This window comes from Phyllostomus discolor, chromosome 5 (genome assembly GCF_004126475.2).
Source record: "Phyllostomus discolor isolate MPI-MPIP mPhyDis1 chromosome 5, mPhyDis1.pri.v3, whole genome shotgun sequence".
Taxonomy (NCBI): domain Eukaryota; kingdom Metazoa; phylum Chordata; class Mammalia; order Chiroptera; family Phyllostomidae; genus Phyllostomus; species Phyllostomus discolor.
The window spans coordinates 18,679,815-18,700,908 of NC_040907.2; the positions used below are offsets into that span (position 1 = coordinate 18,679,815).

At 52.7% G+C, this 21,094-nt stretch overlaps 1 protein-coding gene across 3 annotated transcripts in view; it reads right to left on the reverse strand.

Annotated features, from left to right (window-relative positions):
- Nucleotides 1–2,386: 2,386 nt before the first annotated feature.
- Nucleotides 2,387–21,094, reverse strand: part of MECR (mitochondrial trans-2-enoyl-CoA reductase) — a 30,123-nt gene continuing 11,415 nt past the window's right edge. The window contains exons 2-10 of one of the 3 annotated variants that reach the window (XM_036025651.1): nt 20,267–20,364; nt 19,654–19,785; nt 13,258–13,401; nt 10,475–10,577; nt 9,342–9,444; nt 8,410–8,483; nt 7,143–7,203; nt 6,916–6,988; nt 2,387–2,734 (exon numbers count right to left, since the gene is read on the reverse strand). In XM_036025651.1, coding sequence (XP_035881544.1) covers nt 2,658–2,734; nt 6,916–6,988; nt 7,143–7,203; nt 8,410–8,483; nt 9,342–9,444; nt 10,475–10,577; nt 13,258–13,401; nt 19,654–19,785; nt 20,267–20,364 — 865 coding nt within the window. In that variant the 3' untranslated portion in view covers nt 2,387–2,657. Of the gene's footprint in view, nt 2,735–3,161; nt 5,491–6,915; nt 6,989–7,142; nt 7,204–8,409; nt 8,484–9,341; nt 9,445–10,474; nt 10,578–13,257; nt 13,402–19,653; nt 19,786–20,266; nt 20,365–21,094 lie in introns of those variants that run through there. The other 2 variants (XM_028513015.2, XM_036025652.1) reach the window with 2 other exon arrangements.

Below are 21,094 nucleotides of genomic sequence, written 5' to 3' on the forward strand. Positions count from 1 at the left end.
TGCTTAGTTTCCCTCCCTAGAGGCAATCAGTGTAATCAGTTAAATGTCCCTTTTGGAGGTATTTTACACACATAAAGCAAATAGTAGTGTACATACAGTTATGCACTGGTATTTTGAAAATCATTACATATGAGTACAAAAGGAGCTTCCTCAGGACTGTTTTTGTAGCTCATACATTTTATACACAGGAATTTATTTATTCAGTGCTCTAGTGAAGGACACTATGCTCCAAGGAGTAACTGTGTGTGTATTATATCTATTCCTAGAAGTACTCAAAGGGTGTGGGCAAAAGTAGTTTTGACAGATATTGCTCAATTCTTCCTTTCCTCATTAACACTGTTATCAAATTTTATGATCTTTGTCAATCTGATAGCTAAAAAATGGTATCTTGGGTACTGTACAATAAATTGAAATTATCCTATTTTGAGTGGAGTGAGCCTTATGTTATGTTTAAGAGACCCTTCTATTTTAGCTTCTATGTCTTTTATATCTTTTGACCATTTTTCTTATTTTTTTCCATAGGAGCTGACAGTATAATAGGGAAATTAGCTCTTTGTCAGATGAGTTGCAAATATTTTTCCCCAGCTTGTTGACTTTTGACTTCACCTAGTTTTTTTTTTTTTTTTTTGCCATGCAAAAATATTCGATAATTATGGGATCAAATTTATCCATTCTTTATATTTCTTTGATTCTGCATTTTGTGCTGTAGTTTGAAAGGCCTTCCTCATACTGAGGTTTAGAAAAAACCAACAAAAAACAAACAAACAAACAAAACCAAAAACAAAACCTCCCCTGGTTTATTCTGTTACTTCTAGGGCTTATTTTTTATTGCAATCTTTGATCCATTTGGAACTTAGTAAAGTGTAAGGATCATAATATTAAGAACAAGCTCAGTCTGTCGTACATGTGAGAAAAGAGCCCCACAGAGGGGAAATGCCCGTCTCCAACACTGTCCCTCCTCTGGTGTTCCCCGACTCAGGGACTGGTGCCTCTAACCAGCAAAGTGCCAAAGTTCAACCTTCAACTACCAGTCTGTCCTTTTGATTTTTCCTTTTAAATATTCATGAACCTATTTACTTTTCTCCACTTCCATTTACTAAGCAAGCCTCATCATACTGTTCACACATGAGGGTTTTTAAAAAGTTTTGTAATATATTCCCTGGCTGGTGTAGCTCAGTGGATTGAGTGCGGGCTGCGAACCAGAGTGTCACAGGTTTGATTCCCAGCCAGGGTACATGCCTGGGTTGCAGGCCGTGACCCCCAGCAACTGCACATTGATATTTCTCTCTCTATATCTCCCTCCCTTCCCTCTCTAAAAATAAATAAATAAAATCTTAAAAAAAGTTTTGTAATATATTGATTTTTAGAGAGAGGGAGAAGATGAGGGAAGGGGGAGAAACATCAATTTGATGTTCTGCCTGTTTGTGCATTCACTGGTTGATTCTTATATGTGCCCTGACCAGAGACTGAACTCACAGCTGTCGCATATGAAGGTGATGCTCTAAACAACTGAGCTACCAGGCCAGGGTCACATCAGGGCTTTTAAGCGTGCTGCGCCCTCTGTCTGGAACATGGCTGGCTCCTTCTTCAGGCCTCAGACCTTCCTTGTCCACCCTGTTCCAAGTACAAGACCCCCCCAATACTACTTTTTTCACTGCACTTATCATACTCTAATTACCTTGTTTATTCACTCACTCAGTTTCCCTTTTCCACTAGAATATAAGTTCCCTGGTATCAGGGGCCCTAGTTTGTTGTTGTTGTTGTTTGGTGGGGTATTTTTTGTCTCCTGCTTTATCCCTGGCACCTACAACAGGGATTTTCACATAATGGGTGTTCAGACTATTTACTGAATGAATAAATGGACTACTTCAATGAACTCCTGATTCTGTTTTTTTTTTTTTTTTTTAATGCTGCCCATGAGACATAGACTCAGGGAAAATTGAACTCTTCTGATTGATATGTTCATAGTCATCGAACAAGATCAAGGAGTCCTGAGAAAAGAGGGAGCTCAAGGCCAACTGTGAGGCCGAAAGAACTGGGATTGGCTGGTATGGTGCCCAGACAGGATCAGGGACCTGGTGTCTGGGGGCAGGTCTGCTACCTGCTGTGATCCTGAGCAAGTCACCTCACCTCTCTCAGCATCTTCCTCTTCTGTGAAGTGGTGATATTAAAATCTCAATGATACAGGGAAGTTGTAAAAATCAAATGAAGCTGCACGTCAAAGTGCTCGCACACTGCAGACAGTTAAGGATGTAGGGAAAACTTTCTTCCTTTTCAGAGGAGGCCAGTGTCTCTTTCCCACTTACCCTCCCAGGAGTTTCCTGCCTTCAGACGAAGGCAGGTGCTGTACCAGGACGGAGTCTGTGTTCTACCTTCTCCAGCTGCTCTGGCTGGGCCCAGTGTCCCACCCAGGACATGGCACCTGCCAAGAAGCATGTGGCTGGTGGGTACAACTGAGCACTTCCAGTGTACACAGGTCGATGCAAGAACCTTTTTCTTCTGGGCCTCATGCTTTCCCGGAGGAAAGCAGGCTTAATGATCTCATCTTCCAAACACAAGACAGTCATCAGTATGACAACAGTGGCTGTGAGACTGGTCGCAGGATGGATGCTCCCAGAGGACGCCAGGGAGAGCCAGAGTCATAAAACCTCAGGGTGTCAGGTGTGCCCACACTTTGGTTTAGGAGGTAATGCTGGTTTGTCTTTTGTCAGCCTCCTGGAGCCAAAGGTTCCTGCTATAACCACTAAATATGGCATTGCTTACTTAGCGGGCCAGAAGAGCTGTCTCAACCCCACAGAGAGATTGATTGTTCAGCCTGAAAATGAGAAGTAGTCTCCAAGTATGGGAGAAGTAATCCCATACTTGTAAAGTATGGGAGAAGTAATCCCATACTTGTAAAGTATGGGAGAGGTGATCCATTTTAAGTCAGATTCTCTTTAAAAATTTTATTTTTCTTTTATTGAGTCCGGAGAGAGTGGAAGAGAGGAAAAGGAACACCAATGTAAGAAAGTAACATGTGTCAGCTGCCTCCTGCACGCTCCCTACTGGGAACCAAACCTGCAACCTGGGCACGGGCCCTGACCAGGAACCAAACTTGAGACCCTTTGGTTTGTGGGACGACGCCCAACCAATCGAACCACACCAACTAGGGCTGAAGTCAGATTCTCTTCTGACACTGTTTTGTCTGTCTCCTTTCCTCTGCTGGCCTCGTAAACGCTGGTAACCCCTATGTCGGTCTTTGAGATTTAGGGGAGATTTTTACTTACCTAACATTCAGGAGCATGGGAATTTCTGATTTTATTTTTTAGTGCCTCCCTTCCCCAAATTTTCCAACATGCTGCCGGCGGGATTTTTCCAAAGCAGTTTTTGATCTTTTGGCCCAGAAATCTTTTCTTACTGCCAATGGGATCAAGTCCACGTTCCTTAGCTGGGAATCACAAACTGCCACAATTCACTTTTTCAGCTTCAGATTGACTCACTTGATTTCAATATGAATTGAATCGTAGAATACGTATCAGTTATGATTAGGTTCAGAGAAAGCCCGAACACGAGGGGGTTAAATATCACAGAAGCTTATTTCTTAGGAAAACTTATTTCTCAATTCCCAAGATGGACAGTCAAAGCTTTTGGGTATCACCCAGGCTCCTGTGATTTCACTGCTGCCCCATTCTTAACGCGGTCGAAGATGACTATGCAAACCCTAGGAGTCACGTCTGCATCCCAGCCAGGCGGTAGGTGGAAGGGAAGAAGCAGTTCAGGAGAGATGGCAGTTACTCCAAAGAGGGTCCTAAGAAACTGACACGCAATCTGCTTACATGGGTCACAAGGGACAGACCTTCTCCGCTGCAAGGGAGGCAGGGAAGTGTTTATTGCAGCCTACTATGTGCCCACCTAAAGGTCACCAGTTTTAATTCCTAGGAAGAGAATGGCTATTTTGGGAAAAATCAGAAGATGCAAACATAAATGTTCTGCCTCTATAAGTTTGCTTAATCTAGTCTCTTAATCTGTAACGCTTGTCTTCCTTTCCTGTCTGAGAAAACAACGATCACCCATTAAAGCCCAACCCAAATGTCACCTCCAGGCCCCTAGGGGTATTGTTTTAGGAGTTTTGAATGCCCTCCAGAGGCCTCTAACCATGGTGCTCTGAACCTTACTCCTTCCTGTATGCCTCCTGCGGGTCCACACCAGGGGCCTGTCCCTTCTCTGCGCAGGCTTATCACGCCCTGTGAGCCCAAGTGTGGACTGCCTGAAGAACCTGACCTTACTTCTCGCTCCTAAAGCCATTGAGCAGCCCCTGACCACCTCTCCAGCTTTTCTCACTGCCCTAAGAAGCTCTGTACACATCGTTTGTCCCCCTAGTCCTGAGGATAAAGGGCAGGGCGATGGGGGGACTTGCAGTGGATCCTGAACCCAGGTGTGTAAGGTGGCAAATCTTACCCAGAGGGCACCTGCAGACCTTCCCACACGGACCTTCCCACACTTCGGTAGCTCGCTGATCACTGTGGGAACTGTTGTGGGATTACTGGCTTAACAAAGGGTTTCCCAACAGAGGCACTATCGCATTTTGGACTGGATGATTCTTTGTTGAGCTGCACACCACCTGACAATGAATCAACTTGTTTTTTTACTTTTATTTATTTTTTCTTAGAAATACAGCATTATTTTTAAAAATATTGTATTTATTTACTTTTAGGGAGAGGGGGAGGGAGAAAGAGAGGGAGAGAAACATCAATGTGAGAGAGATATGTATCAATTGAGAGAGATATATATCGCATGCCCCCAACTGGGGACCTGGCCGGCGACCTAGGCGTGTGCCCTGATTGGGAATCGAACCAGTGACCTTTCAGTTGTGCTCAGTCAACTTGGCCACACCAGCCAGGGCTCAGCCTGCCTTTTTAGAATATTCTCCTCCGTGGGCTTGGGTGGCCTGAGGGCAGAGATTGAGTCTCACTGGCTCTGGTCCCTGCCAGGCTCACCCTGGCTCTGCTTTCAGAACGTCAGTAAATGATCGTCGCTGAGGGAAGAGACGGAGGATAGGCAAGGAGGGGCATCTGAGTCCCGGGAGATGGCAGGTGCACAGTGACAATGACGGCCCTTCTCAAAAGGGGCGACTTCTATGGGTTTTGCTTGTTTGTGTTTAGGAAGCCCAGACTTATTAGGTACCCTGAGGCTGGCCTGGGAGAAAGCCTCGGCTGGCTTCACAGCTCTCCCGGTGGGAAGTCACAGGGAGGAGAGGAGCAGCCTGTGGAAGGTTGAGGGCCCAGACTAAGGGCCCAAACCAGTTCTGTTGATCCCCTTCCCTTCCCACTTCACTCTGGCTCTGCGGGAATTATCACATGGTGAGAATCTGTTTTGAAGACATGAAGGGCTGCATCGAGGTCTCCAAGGCTCCCTGGTAGTCCTGCAGGGGGACCTCGGCGCAGGCGGGAGCCGTGAGCAGGCCTCGGTGGATGAGATCGCACAGAGTGAGGATCAGCTCCTTGAACTGGGCTGTGGGAGGTTGGAGGCAGTGAGACAGGGGTGCGGCGGCAGCGGCAGGGCTCAGAGATGGCACATGGGTCACCCCCGCTGTGGCAGCCGGTGCTGCGCTCTCACATGTGCATGTGCTTCGCTGTGCATGTGCCAGGGAAGCCTTGAGAGCCCAGGGCGCGCCCACAGACAGGGCGGCTGTGGAGGCTGCTTGGGCCCCACCGGAGTTCAGGACATTGAGAGCCAGGGTGGGGCAGAGGAACAAGGCGAGTGGCCTCAGAACTGACAGGCAGGCAGACTGGTGGCTCGCACCCACAGAACGTGACTGGGGTGTAACCCGGAGTCTGAATGGCAGGAGGGGCAGGATCACCTCCAGAAAGGGAAGCCAGCAGAGGATCAGGGATCAGGGAGGGAGGTGGGTGTACCCGGCACACCCACTGATGCGGAACAGAGGAGCTCCGCTCAGGAATGGAGCTCTGCCTGAGAGCCCGGGCTCTCTCAGAACCCCGGGAGCGGAGGCCACCAGCGTCCCTGCCCATGGAGAACCCAGTATGGTACAAGGAGGTCAGAAGTGAAGGCCTTGGCTGAGAGAAGTGTTTTTTCATTGACATCAATTCATTCACCATTCACAGCTGATCAAACCCTCTGCTTAGAACACTTCAATGGCTCTCTAAGTGTCTTAAGATAGTGTCTGAACTCCTTAAGAAGATTATAAGGGCTTTTATAAGGTGGTCACAACCTGTAAGGCCAGTTTCCTGCTCTCCCTGCTCGGCGTTTGCACATGCTGTTTTTCTGCCTGAAACATCCCATTAATCCACCACTTTCCTCTCTTCACTTGGGTAACCCCTCGTCATCCCTCAGTCTCAATTTGGGGGTCAGTCTCTGGGGAGCCAGTCCCCCAGGAGGGGAAGAATGTACCAGCTCAGGCTCTGGTCAGAGAGGTTCGCTAGTGGCATCCTGGCTGTACCCTTCCCTAGGTGGGGTGACTTTGGGCAAGCTACTGAACCACTTGAACCTCAGTTTCCTCTTCGGCCTAACAGGGCTAACAACAGTTTAAACTGTGGTGACATCTAAACTGGGGCGGAGGTTGTCCAGGTCCCTCAGGTGGGCTAGGCAGAACCTCTAACCAGAAACGGGAGGCCCAGGCAGGCCGGCTCCAGAATGTGTGTTCTTTGCTTGGTCGTTGGTCATGGCAGTCTTCCCACGCCAGCGCCTCTCGGACGGGGCAGGGCATGTCTTGCTCAATGTTACGCCCCCCAAGGACTAAGCCCACTTTAGTCTGATAACTGTTTGCTAAGTGTAGCTGCAGTCAGAGGCTGTTTCCCTTTTTCCTGCTGTGGGGCTGGGGGCGTCTGCTCACCTATCCAGGGCTCTGAGTCTGGTCACTTCTACAGCAGGCTCTGCCCTCTCGTGTGACCCCTGGCAATGGGGCCACCACACACTCACCTGGACTGTGGTCCTTCTTCCACTGGGACAACCAAAAGCCCCGAAGTTTGAGATCCTTAAAAATGAGCAGGCTCTGGGGACACAGGAGGACACACTGAGGCTCTGAGGGTGAGCACTTCAGATACCACTTAAAGTAAACATTCTTCCCCCAGCGACCGGGCCTGCCTGAGTTCAGACAGCTGTGGGTTCTGGCCCGTGTCCAGGCCTGCCTCCCCGCACGGGCTTACCACGGAAGCTATGACGGGCTGCTTGGCCATGCCCCCGTAGGTCACCATGGTTCCCCCGGGCCTGAAGAGTCAGAGAGAACAGAGTGGGTGTGTGGGGCCCTTCTGGAATCTGCCACAGTGCTGCTATTCCAACGCTAAGCCTAAATCTTGTTTTCAGAATTCCTGGGAAGGGTCCCAAATACAGATTCCTAGGCCCTCCCCCAGACCTAATGAACCAGGGGGCAAGGGTCTCTATTAAAAACCACCACTGCCCCTCCGGGTGACATGGGTGTGGGGGCAGGGCTGGGGACCCACCCATCTAACTGCCCAGTCAGACTGTGAGGCGGCGGCGGCGCCGCAGGGAAGCTTGCTCCGCCGAGAAAAGGTCAAGGCCTGCGTTCACCGGGGCCTGCTCGGCTTTCAGGTGTGAGCCCGAGGCGCTGACACCGGCCCAGACCCGGCCTCTCTTCCTCCCACACAGGACAGACAAGGGACCACGTGCGTTGCAGTTTCCCAGGGAGACTGCCTGGAGCAGGGCTGAGCCTGACTCTGATCGTGGGTAGGTGACTGTCCTCTCGGGGCCTTGTTTAAAAGGGGGTGGGCACAGCACCCCTGGCCAGGGTGGCTGGGGGAGGGGCACCTCAAACTCTCGGCACAGATTCAGTGCACAGTAAACTCTCAGTGACTGTTTTCCCAGATCTTTGACCCATCTGCCCACCTAGACGGTGAGCTCTAGAGGGTTCTGCCCCAGCGTCTCAGCCATCTCTATACTCTGTAGCGGCTGAATGCTAGCAAATACATGTTAACTAAAACAGTTTAGGGGATTCCTGCTGTAGCTGGGAAGTGTCCTTTAGGGCACACTTCTTCCCAAGTGTGTATTAGAGGGAAAAAGAAGGGAAGGACACGCACTGTTAGCCGTGTCAACAGTGCCAACCCCTCGGTGGTGGGACAACAGGTAACTCTGGTACTTTGGTTTTTCCTTTGTACTTTTATATGCTTTCAAAATGTCTTGTAATAAGCATCGTATTACCTCTGAAATTAGAATCTATTTTTAAAAGCTAATAAGCTAGGACTAAGTGACTTTTTAAGATGCCCGTAGGTTGTAAGTTCTTAACCATTCCCCCCGCACAGAGAGCCTGGCAGTGGGTCCCTGGGAAAAACAGCGCTGGGTGGGCCTCCCAGTCACTTGTAATGAAGGTGGCCGAGACCGGAAGGCCTGGATAACTGGGACGTGACTTTGGGCCCAGGGGGCGCCTGCGCACTGGCCCTGCAGGGCTCCGAGACTCACGCCAAGTACCGCAGCAGCTCAGTGGAGCTTTTCCCGCCGACGCAGTTGAGAGCGAGCCGCGGCGGAGGCGTGTCCTGGAAAACAAGGGGCCTGCACTGAGGGGGCTTCCACTCTGCACGGGGTCGGGGTAGGGGGCTGACGCTGCTACCCACCCCTTCCCAGGCCCGAGTGTCGGGAGGAGGAGGGTGAAGAAGACAGGAAGCTCTCGTCTTAGAGTTCTGTTTTTTCCCTGCTCAGGAATGGCCTTTTCTTTACCAACCCAATCCTGTGATCTGTTCGAGAATTTCGTTCAGATCTTGCCTTCTCTGGGAAAGGAGAGCGGAAGGACATGTGCGGTCCATTCCCAAGGACTTCGTTTGCCCGAGCGCGCCTCTTCGAGGCACTTTGAGCTCCGTTCACATTAGACCCGCTGCTTCGGGAGTGTCCCCAAGGGGCGTGCGTTCCTGACGCAGCGTGTGCTCGGTCACTCCGGGGCTCAGTGGCAAGAGGCTGAGATGATGTGGTCTGGGCACTTAGAGTGTGCTGGGGTGGGCGCTCTGGGGGGTTCAGGAGCTTTCAGTTCAGAGAGTCCTGGGGGCAGCCCTGACTCCACCACTGACAGTGTGGTTTCGGCCAAATCCTTCACCTTTTCTGAGTCTGGGTTTCCTCATCTATAAAATAGACAGCACCTACTTTGTGGGACTGACAGATAAAATGGAAGGTAGGTACCTAGGAAATGTTACTTCTTTTCTTTTTCTTTCCTGTCTGTGCCCCAGTGTCCTCAGCTCCTCTCCCAGTCCTGAGAGTCCCGTGGGCTGTGTGGGATGATGTGGCCCCAACACAAATGATGTGAAGAGGGACAGTGGAGCCAGGCCCTAGCTGTGCTAGTTCAAGCCAGCTCTCTGCAGGGGGCAAGCACGGACTGGAAGGGCGATGTCCCGCATCCGAGGTACCTTAAAGAGGTTTTTTGTCTCGGGTTTTCTTAGTTCCTCTTCTGTGATAACGTGCTCGGCCCCCAGATTCTTCAGTTTGTCGGTCAGCGTCTGGATGTCAGGTCTGGAAAGCAAACACAGTCCTTAGTCACACGCGCTCCCCTTCCCCACCAAGGCTCCCAGGGCTCCTCCGCAGCTGCGGTGAGGCCGCGAGCTTCCCTGCGGGCAGCTGGGGCCGCATTCCAGCCAGGTCTCGGAGGGGCCTGGCTGCCCGTGTCATCACGCGCCCGCATCTCTGGGCCTTGGTTTCCCCAGGCTGGGCCGTTTGTGCAGCTCCCGCCAGCTCAGGGATGCTCTGAACCGTCTGTGCCCAGAAGTCATTTCACTTCCTGATTTCTTCCAGGGATCAGATGGACTCCACTTCCTCTCCGCTCCCCTCTTTTCTAGGGGCCCTTCAGAGGGCTGTGCAAACACACTCCAGCCCAGGAGTGGGCCTGCGGCTCTCCGGCCACGGCAAGGGATGGTTTCCGTCAGCACGCCCGAGGGCGTGGGGAACTGAGGCGAGTATCAATTCTCCCCCTAAGCCTGGACTTCCACAACAGACACGGGCACATTTGTGCACAGGGGGCGTAGGAGCTGGGCGATCTGAGGGAAGGGGAGCCAGTCAGGAAAGGAAGTCTGTTACAGGCTCACTGTGCGCGGCTCCCTGAGCAGGCCGCTTCCTCTCTGAAGCTCCAGTTTCCTCCTGTGTAAAACGGGGGTGACGAACCCGCCCCGTGCCCTTCAATCCCTGTCCAGTGCACTTCGAAGTTGCATGCTCATGCAAGGGAAAGGGCCCTGGGTTACACAGTTCACAGAAAACGTAACACAGCTTAAAACATTCCCAAATATGAACTGTGGTTTTGAAAACATTGGGTTATCACAGGTCAAGAGTCTCAAATACTCCCAGTGTTCAGCCACCACCAGCTCCACCTCCTTCCTGCCCTCCCTTTACATTTGAGAGAGACTGTGTCCTGAAGTCCAGACTTGGTTTCTCCTGATGTCCGTGCGTGCGTGCAAGCAGCCTGCTTATGCAAGGGCGCCATCTGGTGGAGACGCAGGGACACCAGGTGTAAAGGCCCGAGTCAGGATCTGGGATACCACCTTCCACGCACCTGTCTCGGACCACGTTGATGGTCCTTAGGCCCAGGGCTGCGGCGATCTGGATGACTGCTTGCCCCACACCACTGTTGGATGCATTCTGGATGACAGAATCTCCTGTGGAGCCAGGAAGAGACTCAGATCAGGCCTGGGAGACATGTAATTGGTCAAGGGCTTCCAGCCTGCGTTCCTATCACATTAGGCAAGAGATGGCCTGCTGAGGCTCAAGGGGCCCCAGGACCTGGCTGCTGAGCCTTCTCAGACCTTAGAGTGTTGCTCCCTCTTCTCCCAACGGCCCCCCAAACTTCCACAACACTCTTGGTGCCTCCTAAGACTTGCACCTCTGAGTCTACAGTGGGCGTAATTTAGATCCTGCTGTGTAAATGATTTTATATCCTTTGTCATCCTCCGATTTTTATGTCCTCAAGTCTCTGCTTAGGTTATTTCGTTGGTGTGCAATGCTTTCCTCTTTCTCCCTTTGTTTTGAAATCCTACTGAAATCCTTTGAAGTACAGCGCAAGTGTGGCTTCCTCCATGAAGCCCTCCCAGACTCTTCCCCACAGCACTCAGCAAGCATCTGTCTCTGCCAATACACACGGTCGGCCTCATCTTCTACTTGGTTGTATATGGGTCCAATTGTACCGAGAGCTTGCAGCTCCTTGAGGTGAAGGCCCTGCCTTCTCCCCCTCTGTACTGCTTAATAAAGGCTCACTGCCTAGAAACGGGATGACAGCCATCCTGGAGAAGCTAAGCAGCCCCTGAAACAGGGTCCTATAATTTGTGGTCCAAGCCCAGGCCTTGATCTGGAATTAGTTCCTGGGGAGGTGGCATGGTATGTTGGGAAAACGGGGCCCTGGGATGAGATGGGCCTGGCTATGAGTCCCGCTTCACCAATGACGGTAACTGAATGAGACAGGGCAGGTCACGGCCTCTTTGAACTGGTTTCCCTCCCAATAAAGCAGGAGCCCTGCGAGCATCAGTCAGGACGCTCGGAATTGGAGGAGCCGATGCTGTTGTGCCCGGGAAGGCGCTCTGTTCCCCCGGAGTGCTATCCGGGTCTTGACGGGCGGCAGGATCTGGTGCAAGAGGCAGAGGACGTCCAGGAAGGACGCCTGTTCTCTGTGGCCAGGGCTGGCACGCAGGCTGCCACTCATTAGTGGGTTGTGAAATCAGTGGAGTGGGTCACAAGCAGCATTTTTTTTAAGTGAAATAGAAGGGACTAGAATAAAACAGTACACATAGTGAGGGTAGGCAGATATTGCTCCATTAAATTTTGGTTCCCATTATATGTATATTCATACATGTCTAGGTACTGGATTTTAATGTAAAGTGGAATTCTCACTGTGGGTCATGATGATAAGTTCAATGCCGACGTAGCCTGGGCCACACCAGCCTCGAGTCAGGAAAGCGAAGAGGCATTATGGGCACCTGAGGTGGGGTGGTGGCAGCATGTCCTGCTATGTCCACCACAGCAGTGGCCTGAATCAGGGGTGACCCGAAGAGATGAGACGCAGGTGACCAGAGTGTCTACTCACTGGGCTTGAGCAAAGGTCCCGGTCACGCCTGCTGGCTTTCCCCACTATTGGTTGCTAGGACCACTCTGCCAGCACTGTGAGACCTGCACTGCTCTCCGAGGGAAGCTGGGACTGGTGCCAGCCAGCCTGGGGCAGCAGCGGCCACCTGAGTTTACTGTATTCCAACACCTCTCGGCCTGAGGTTCCTCGCTGGCATGGCAGAAGTAAGCTGGGAGACTTCCATGGTCCCACCGGCTTGCGGATATGCACAACGTGCAGGGAAGCCTCCCACATGGGAGAGTCGGTGGGTGACCTCCCGCCACTGCAGGCTAATGCTGAGGTGGTTCTCTGAGGGTCGTTCGAGGGTGCCTGCAGGATGAGCCCCGGCTGCCCACTGCAGTAACTGGCCTTCACTGGCGTCTCCTCCTTCCCGTCTCACTCTCCCGTCCCCCGCATTCCTGCTTCCCGGGTCAGCTCCCCAGTGAACTGTGCGTCCCCAGGCTTTGTCTCAGATTCTGCTATCAGGGAACCCCAAATAAGACACCTGGTTTTGTCAACTCCTTGCTGAGGATCTCACACTGATAATTTACGTCTCCGGACCTCAGCTTCCTCATTCCTCAAAAGGACGAGTGGTGAAAGCAGGGTGGTCACTGCCCTGTGTGCCAGGCCCCTCACCCAGTGTCACACCGCAGGGTTTCAGCTCACCCTCGGAACTCCCAGCCTCCGTTTTACGAAGTCTGATGACTGGAGAGGCCGGTGAGGGGAAGGTGAAGCTGGAGTGCCGGCCTGGGCTGTCAGCCCGGGGCTCGCATCTCAGCCAGCGGTGCCACCCTTACCGCGCGGCTCTGACCACTGGACGCAGGGCGCATCCGACGTGGGAGTGCCGGAAAGGCACCTGTGTGAACTGCAGTGGTACGCGGATGCCGAGCGGAATTACTGAGTTCAGCATTCCACTGCAAACACAGGGCCGGTGTCTGCCTTGCCTGGCTTTGTGTCCCTAGGGTTTAGCCCCATTCGATCTGTTTCTGCTGACTGACAGGATTCCGTCCCAAGCTCTAGGAATGTGACCCTTCAGCAGTTTTCCAGAGTGTGCTCCTCATGGGGTTCCAGCGTGTTTTCCAGGAACCAAACTAACGTCTCTCTAAGCAAAAGCAACCACACCACACTCGCCCAGGTGAGGGCCCGCCTTCCTCCCCAGTGAGTTCCCATGGCCTCAGTGCCAGGATGCGGGTCACGCCCAGTTGGGAGACGCTGGCCTGCTCCTCCCGCCTGCAGGGTCCTACCTGGCCGCAGCTGCTCGAAGTCCACCAGCATCCGGTAGGCCGTGCAGGGGTTGACGCTCAGTGTGGCGGCACTCTGAAGAGGGATGTCGCTGGGAACTGCGATCAGCGCTTCCTCCTTGAACACAGCCTGGGTCCGCCAGGTTCCTGGGTCAGCGGAGGAGGAGTTCCGGGCAGTGAGGAGGCCCACTCCTCCTCTAGCCCCGCCCACCCTCCTCCGTGAATGGGCCTCCAGCAGATTTCAAAGAAGGGTTAGAGAGCGAAGACAATCCTGAAGTCCTTTTGAGTGTCTCTGAGTCCTCACAGTTAAGTGAGGTGTAGATTGTGTTGTTCCCGAGTTAGCTACCATCAGATTCAGCTAATGCCACCCAGCAGGTGGCTAAGAATCTCAAACTACTGGACTTGGAGGGTAAGACAGTAACATCATTGCCGGGAAAATGAGAAGCCCAGAAAGCTCCCATTTTCCTCCGGGCCCTCGTTCTTCCCACCCAGGGGGGGGCGACGTGGGTGGGGTTATGGGAAAACGCACGAAAGTAGAAGTCGGAGGCCTAGGTTTGGGACCTGGTGGTGGCAGTCGCTATACCTTGGGCAAATCCCCAAGCCACTTGAGTTTTCATTACTCCAGTAGGTAAATGACACTGTCGAGAAGGGCCTGGCCGGCCTCCTCCGAGAGCAGCTGCACAGATCAAATGAGATACGGGCAATAAAAAAATCCCATAGACTGGAAAGAAATGATCATGAACTACCAACCCACATTCCAGTCCCAGACAAAAGACTTATAAAACGTCACTGCTGAGAAGGCCCCTGAGAGTGCGGAGTTTAACCTCCGCACTCGGCAGGGCAGGAAACTGAGGAAGCGGCTTGCCCAGAGTTGCCTGGAAACCGGGCTGCCCCTCCCTCCTCAGACGCCCACCCTGCGGCTGCTAGGAGCCAGGCACGGGTCAGCGCAGACACGTGCCTGACTTCCGTGGAGTTTCCATTCTAGCGGAGTAGAACAAGTGAGACACAAACAAGAAAATACAACAATTATAAATTATAGAGGGACAGAGGAAAAATGGAGAGAGTTACTTTAGATGGGAGTCAGCGACAGCTTCTCTGAGGAGGTGACAGGCTGACAGGCGAGAGCTAAAGGATGGTGTCCTAGGCCATTCAGGGATGCCCGAGGCAGAGGAGGACACGGCACACGGGGACTCTGAGGCAGGCCCGGCCTCAGGGTGGAAATGGGGCGCAGAGAGCGACGGGAAGGGTGGTGAAGATGCAGCTGAGGTATTACGGGCTGAGTGAGTGTTTTTGTATCTCTCTCTACGTGTGTGTATACCTATATATACACACACACACCTCAGAAGCCAAATTTTTTCATGGACCAATATTTGCCCTATCATCTCATTCTTTATTCTATTCTGCCTTAGTAAAAAAGAATTCTGTTTGCAACCCACTCGACTGATTTTGCTAATGGGTCATACCCTGTAGTCTGAAAAACAGAGCTCAGGGCCATGGCATAGAGAATAGATTTTGAGTGAATGGGAAGTTTCTAATGAGCTTTAAGAGAACCCTGGGGCCGCTGGATTTATGCTTTAAGACACTTTGCTGCTGCAAGGCAGCGATGGGGCATGGTGAGGGGCGGAGAGGAGATGGGGAGGCCCGATCAGGAGGCTTCTCCTGGGGTTGAGCCCTGAGATGACGGTTGCCTAGACCAAGACGCCGGCAGTGGGCATGGAGAGAAGTAGATGGGTTTGACTTATCTGCTGACGATATGTCAGCAGGGGTCGAAGGGCACTGGAGGCGGGGTGGCAGGTGCTCACCCAGGCAGGCAGGATCGTGTACAAAGTGGAGGTGCAAGGGACAGACCTCGGAGTCAGGCTGTGCCGTGTGCTCACGAGGCCGCCTCAGGGGAACTCCGGGGAGCCTTGCTGGCTCAGTGTCTGCTGGCTGTGCTGTCTCGGGGCTCTGGGCCGAAACTTCCGCAGCCCACGAGTGTGTGTACTCATTACCTGGTTGCTGGGATTCTAACAGTCTCCTGGTGCCACACGTCCCAGCTATGAGGGGAAAGGGGCAGCTTAAGCAACTACTAATTGTGCTGCAGGAGGGTAGAAAATATGTGGACTTTAGAGACCAGGAACTGGGGACAAGAGGCAGGACACTACTAAAGGCTGTGTCCATCCCGGAGCAGATCTGTGACTGATAAAAATGAGGCTGAAAAACTGAAGAGTTCCTTTGGGGTCCAGGAGGGGCCCTGGCATTCTCTGGGCCTCACCGGCCTGGTTTTCAAGGCTTCACTGTGCTCTTCATCATCATCGCCCCGCATCTCAGCCCACATTTACTGTACTCTCATCCATGCCAAACGCCTAGTGCCTGGCTTCTGTGCATGAAATCAAGGCTGTCTTCTAATTCCCCTTAATGGCACGATGATGGAGATTTGGCCCTTGACGTGGATTTCTGGGGCCCAACTGTCCCTAACCCTCTGCTCAGAAGGACCTGGGCGGGGTGAGGACAGTGCCCAGGCCAGCCCCACGGGCCTCCAGGGGTTTAAAGGAGAAGCCCTTAGGCTTTGGAGCTGGAGAGACCTGATTAAAAACCCTGTTCTGCCACCCACCAGTGGTACGATTTCAAATTCTCACTGCGCCTTTTCTGAGTTCCACTCTTCCTGCTCTGTGGAACTCGGAGAACACTCACGCTGCAGCATGAAGATTCGACGTGACGGCATGCGTGCGGACTGCCGCTGTGCTGAGTGGGCAGGAAATGTGCGCTGCCCCTTTGCTGGTCCCAAGTCTTATGCCCTAGCTCTGAGCACTGCCACTCCTCACACGCGTGCCACTGACCCTTCACCGTCTCCGTCATCTAATGCAGGGTTGGCAGATTACAGCCCATGGGCCAAATCTGGCTCACCACCTATTTCTGTAAATAAAGTTTTATTGGAACCCAGCCACACTCACTTTCTAAAATTGTTTATGGCTACTTCAAATGGCAGAGTTGAGTAGGGGTGGTACATTTTGCAGAGCTTAAAATATTTACTATTTGGCCATCAAGAAAAGAGTTTGCCAACCCCTGATCTAATGCACACAGAGATTTAGCGTTTGTAAAGATCACTGCACCATTACCTCACTTGAGCTGCGTCTGAGCTGCAGGGCAGTGACTATTAGTCCATTTTGGAGATGAGCACACTGAGGCTCAAAGTGAAATAGTTGTGACTTAAGGCCAGACAGGCCGGGTGGAAGGAGAGCCTGCATCTGATTCCCAGGCCACTGCCTTTTCCCCTGTTCCATGCTGCCTCAGCCAGGCTTTTAAAATTATTTATTTATTTATTTATTTATTGACAGAGGGGAAGGGAGAAAGGGAGGGAAAGAAACACCAATGTGTGCTTGCCGCTTGTGTGCCCCCTACTGGGGTTCTGGCCTGCAACCCATGCATGTGCCCTGGCTGGGAACTGAACCAGGGACCCTTTGGTTTGCAGGCCTGCACTCAACCCACTGAGCCACACCAGCCAGGGCCTCAGCCAGGTTTTGAGTGTTTGCAATGGGTAAGTCAGTTCACACATTCTCTGGCCCAGTGTCCCTTGGGACTAGTTGGGTTGTGTGTGGGAAAAAGCTTGCTAGGGCCACAGCCATGGCTGGGCAGCTCAATACCATGAAAAATGACCAAGTTGAATACTTAGCTGCTTACCTAATTACCACTCTTACTAAGCTGCAGCCTTCACGCCAAGACCTGTCTGTTCACTGCTGTATGCTAGGGCCCAGTACACCACAGATGTTCACAAAATGTTTACTGAATAAACTGAGCTAATTATAGTCCTGATAATCATAAAATCCTCATCCTCTCCGACTGGCACCTGGTCTAAACGACTCACTTTTCCTCCAGGGAGAAATCCCTGTTGTGGCCACCACTAGCCACCCCCCCCCCGCCCCACCCCATGCAATTACCCACTCACCTGGCAGATGTCCTCCGGTGCTCTCTCCAAGTCTAATTGCCATGTCCTGTTACTTCACCTCTTAAACCCACGTCTCCTCCCCACCCTGCGTCACCGTCCTGCTCAGACACTCATCACCTGAAGTCTGAGCTGCCGGGCATTTCCTTACTGCCTTCCTGCCTCCACCTGGCTGCTGCCCTTCCCGAACTTTCTCTGCACTGCAGGAGTCAGATCAGATCATCCTCTTCCTACCACTTCACCCTCTGACCGTGGGTGAGAGCCCTCCATGTCGGGGCCCCAGCCCGCCTCTCCAGCCTCACCTTGCTTCTGCACCGTCCCTCCCCCGGCCCAGCCACACTGAGCTGCTTGCAGCGGTGACGGCACCGTGCCTTCGCCCATGCTGCACTCCTGCCGGGGCAGCCCTTCCTCACCTAGCCCGCTGGCTGCGTTTCTACTGTCTTCCCGACCAAGTTCAATCGTCAGTTCTCTGGGAAGCCTTTCCTAAAGCTTCCTGAGACAGGGACACTCGCCTTTGTGCTGTTGTCAGGTGACGGTGGCACTCGCTATACTGTGTCCTACCGCTGTTCTCCTGTTCCCAGGCGGGAGCCCTGCCTGCCCCACCACATGTGTTACTCACTCAGCTCAGGGCAGGGCCCAGCACCAGTCAGTGTCCGGTGAGCCCTTGCAGCTCCCGTTCACTCACCAGCCCGGTGCCTTCACTGCCAGGCGGCGGGAGGAGAGGGTGCGGCCATTCTTGGCAGCTCTCCTGATCTCAGAGAAGCAAGGAGCTTCTCGTAGACTTCTGTCTCTGGTTCATTTGTTTTTTTCCCACCTTTTTCCTTCTAGAACTACTGCACCCTAAGCTCTGGGGCTCTCAACCACAAGGCCCACCCTCTACGCCACAGAGATGGGCAAGAGAATCAACTAAGCGATTGGAGTGGCCCAACCCTATCGCCCTGGTGGTGGGTTCACGGATGGGCAAGGACCCGGAGAGGGTTGGTGGGCGCCCTTCTGGGGCAGGGATATGGCTGTGTTCAATGGACTGTGCAGGATGTGTTCATTCGTTTGTTCTCAGAATGGTTTAAACCTCAGGCTGCCGGTGGCCATCTGTGAAACGTGTATAACAGAGGGGATTTTGAATCTTAGCTCTACCACTTACGGGCTAGATGACCCCGGGCAAGTTGCTTAATCCTTTACATTTACCATTGCCTCCTCTGCAACAGGGAATAACAGTATCTACCTCATGTGGGAATAAATGAGTTAATATATGTAAGGTCCTCGGAAGAGTGCCTAGTGCACAGGGAGTGGCCAATAAATATTTGTTGCTACTATTATATCACTGTGCGGGAGATCCCATCTAAGAACGAATGAGAACAAGAGAAAGACAGAGCTCTGACATCACTGCAGTTCCTGGATCCAGCTCTGCCTGAAGCCTTCCATCTCCTGCATTTCCCAGTTCCACAGACCAATTAACTTCTCTTTTTGTAAAGCAAGTTTGAGTGGACTCTCCGGAAGTTATAACCCATACAGTCCTAACACTGGAGTGCAGCGGGGAAAACAGAGGAGGTGAGGCTGGTGAGCTCTCTTCCAGTTTGCTGTTTCAGCTTGGGTGAGGGCTTCTTTTCAAGCTTCAGTTCCTCCTGCCCAATGGGGTGGACAATGTCTGTCCCGCTTCCCTGTGGTGGCTGCTGGGAGGACTCCTTTGTGTCATGTTCGTGCCCCCCAAACTACCAAGTGTTAAATAACTCAGCAATGACCCCTCACTAAAAAGGAGGCCCTAACGCTTAGCTCAGCTTTTGCAGGCCCCCCCCCCACCATGGTCCCACTACCTTGGTGACCTTCTTGCTGATGCCATCCTCTCTCCCAAGGGCGTATCCTCTGCTAAGGCTACACCGGATTTCCTGCCATTTCCCAAACTCATCTTTGTGTTTTTGCTCCTGTTTCCTCCAAATGCAATGATTTTGGCTCATCTCCCTCTGACAAAGCTCATCTGTCAAAGGTCTGTTCCTACAAGCCTCCTCCAGGAAGCTCTTATCCTCCCCTAAGACTGTCTCTCTCCCCCGCCCAGAGGCGCACAGAGGCGCACAGTCGCCAGAAGGGTATTCCACTCCCTGAGAATTTGTAGCACTCCCTATGCTGAGGTCAATGCTTTGGAGATTTCTCCAATCGGACCCTAACCTCCTGGAGGGCAGGGGCTGTCTTACTTGTGTTCCACGCTGTACCTCACAGCAGGGATTCGGGGATTCAGAGAAACAGCTCCAATCCACACGAGCCCACAGAGAGGAGAGAGCAGGCAACTCACCTTCTGAGCAAAAGAGACAGAATCTCTGCTCTCTGTGTCCAGTTCCCACTCCTCCTGAGGGTAGGTGAGGTCTGTGCACTTAACAACGGACCCTGCATTGCTTAGTTGCAGCGAGCCAATGAGCAAACCTTTACAGCGTGCGTGAACGAGGATCCGGAACAACAAAAGGCTGCAGGTACCTGCAGAAACTCACCCAAACCAGCAGCTGCTGGGATCACCCAGTCTCCTGGCTTCACCCCGGTCACGCTACTGCCCACCGCCACCACCTGTCCAACGCCTTCGTTCCCTCCGACTGCAGGCAGTTTGGGAAGGAGGCCATAATTCCCTAAGGAAGAAGAGCGCAGAGGGTCACCCAACAAGGCTTGGGCAGTGAAAGCATGGACTCTCAAGCCAGGCCTAAGTCCGACCTGGGTTCTGCCTTTGACCAGCTGTGTTAATGACCACCCGGCCTCTCTGAGCCTCAGCTGCTCCCCTTGTGAAGGGGACAACACTCTCTTGCATTCTCGGTTATTAGGAGGAGTCAACAAGATAGATAATGTAAGAAAAGAGCCCAGTATGTTGCAGGCACATCACTGTGACTGGTTTACTCCTACCGCAACCCTCCTAACTCTGGAAGAGCCGCACAACCCAGGGAGGGGAGGCCAGGGGCTCGCACTGCCTGCAGATCGTGTATCTCCACCTGGGGGACAGTGGCTGCTACCCCAGGAATTTCGCACTCACACCTGAGGAGGGATGAATGAAAACGAGGTGGTGGCTGAGCAAAAAAAAAGAAGCCAGTTCACGTGAGGCACAGAAACCAAGGCTACCTTGGATCATGTTTATGTCAGATGGGTTGACAGGGGCCGCCAGCATCCTCACGTGGACGTCCGACCCGCCCACAGCAGGGAGCTCCAGGTTCTTCAGTCTGCACACAAAGCCAGAGAGAGAGGTTAATGTCACCCACGGTGGAAAGGGCATCTTCTACTCAAACCACCTCCCCAGAGTACATCAGGCAGCACCATCGTGTGTGCTGCCATTGTGCGCCCAGGAGTCTAGGTTCTGTCAGAAAAGAGAAAGGTGCTGGAAGGAACAGGATGCAGGCTGAGGCTGTCATTAGCTACAAGGGGAAGATCCCTAGTGACCTCTCAACCTCACTGCCCACTCTAGGACAGAAAAACAATTGAAGATCCCACCGGCCTGGATGAACTTGATGTTTCCCAAAACTCGCTCATCAGCCGCCTGGCATGCTCACTAATACAGGCTCCAGGCCCCGGCTCTGACCCTCGGACCAGAACCTCCAGACAGGGGCATCCCAGGTAGGCCTCAGGGACAGGCATGACCAGGACTCTCTGAGCTGGCTCGTTTGTCCTTCACCCCTTCCCCCTCATGACACAGAGGGGAGGGGGACTTTCCTGCAGGATCAGAGGGCATGAGGGAGGTTGAGATGGCCTTTGTCAGTCAGAAAGAACTCCCTGGCGACTGTGGCTCACCTGTGGGGTGCCCGCTCTGGGTGAGGAACCTGCTCAGAAAGCACACGGGACAGAGAGCAAGCATCTTAGGTGTAAAGCCCTGCCATGTGATGGCGGTGTCACCCTGGGCTGTCTCTCCACTTGTAAAACAGGGATGGGAGTGGGGCTGGCACCCGATCACTTCCA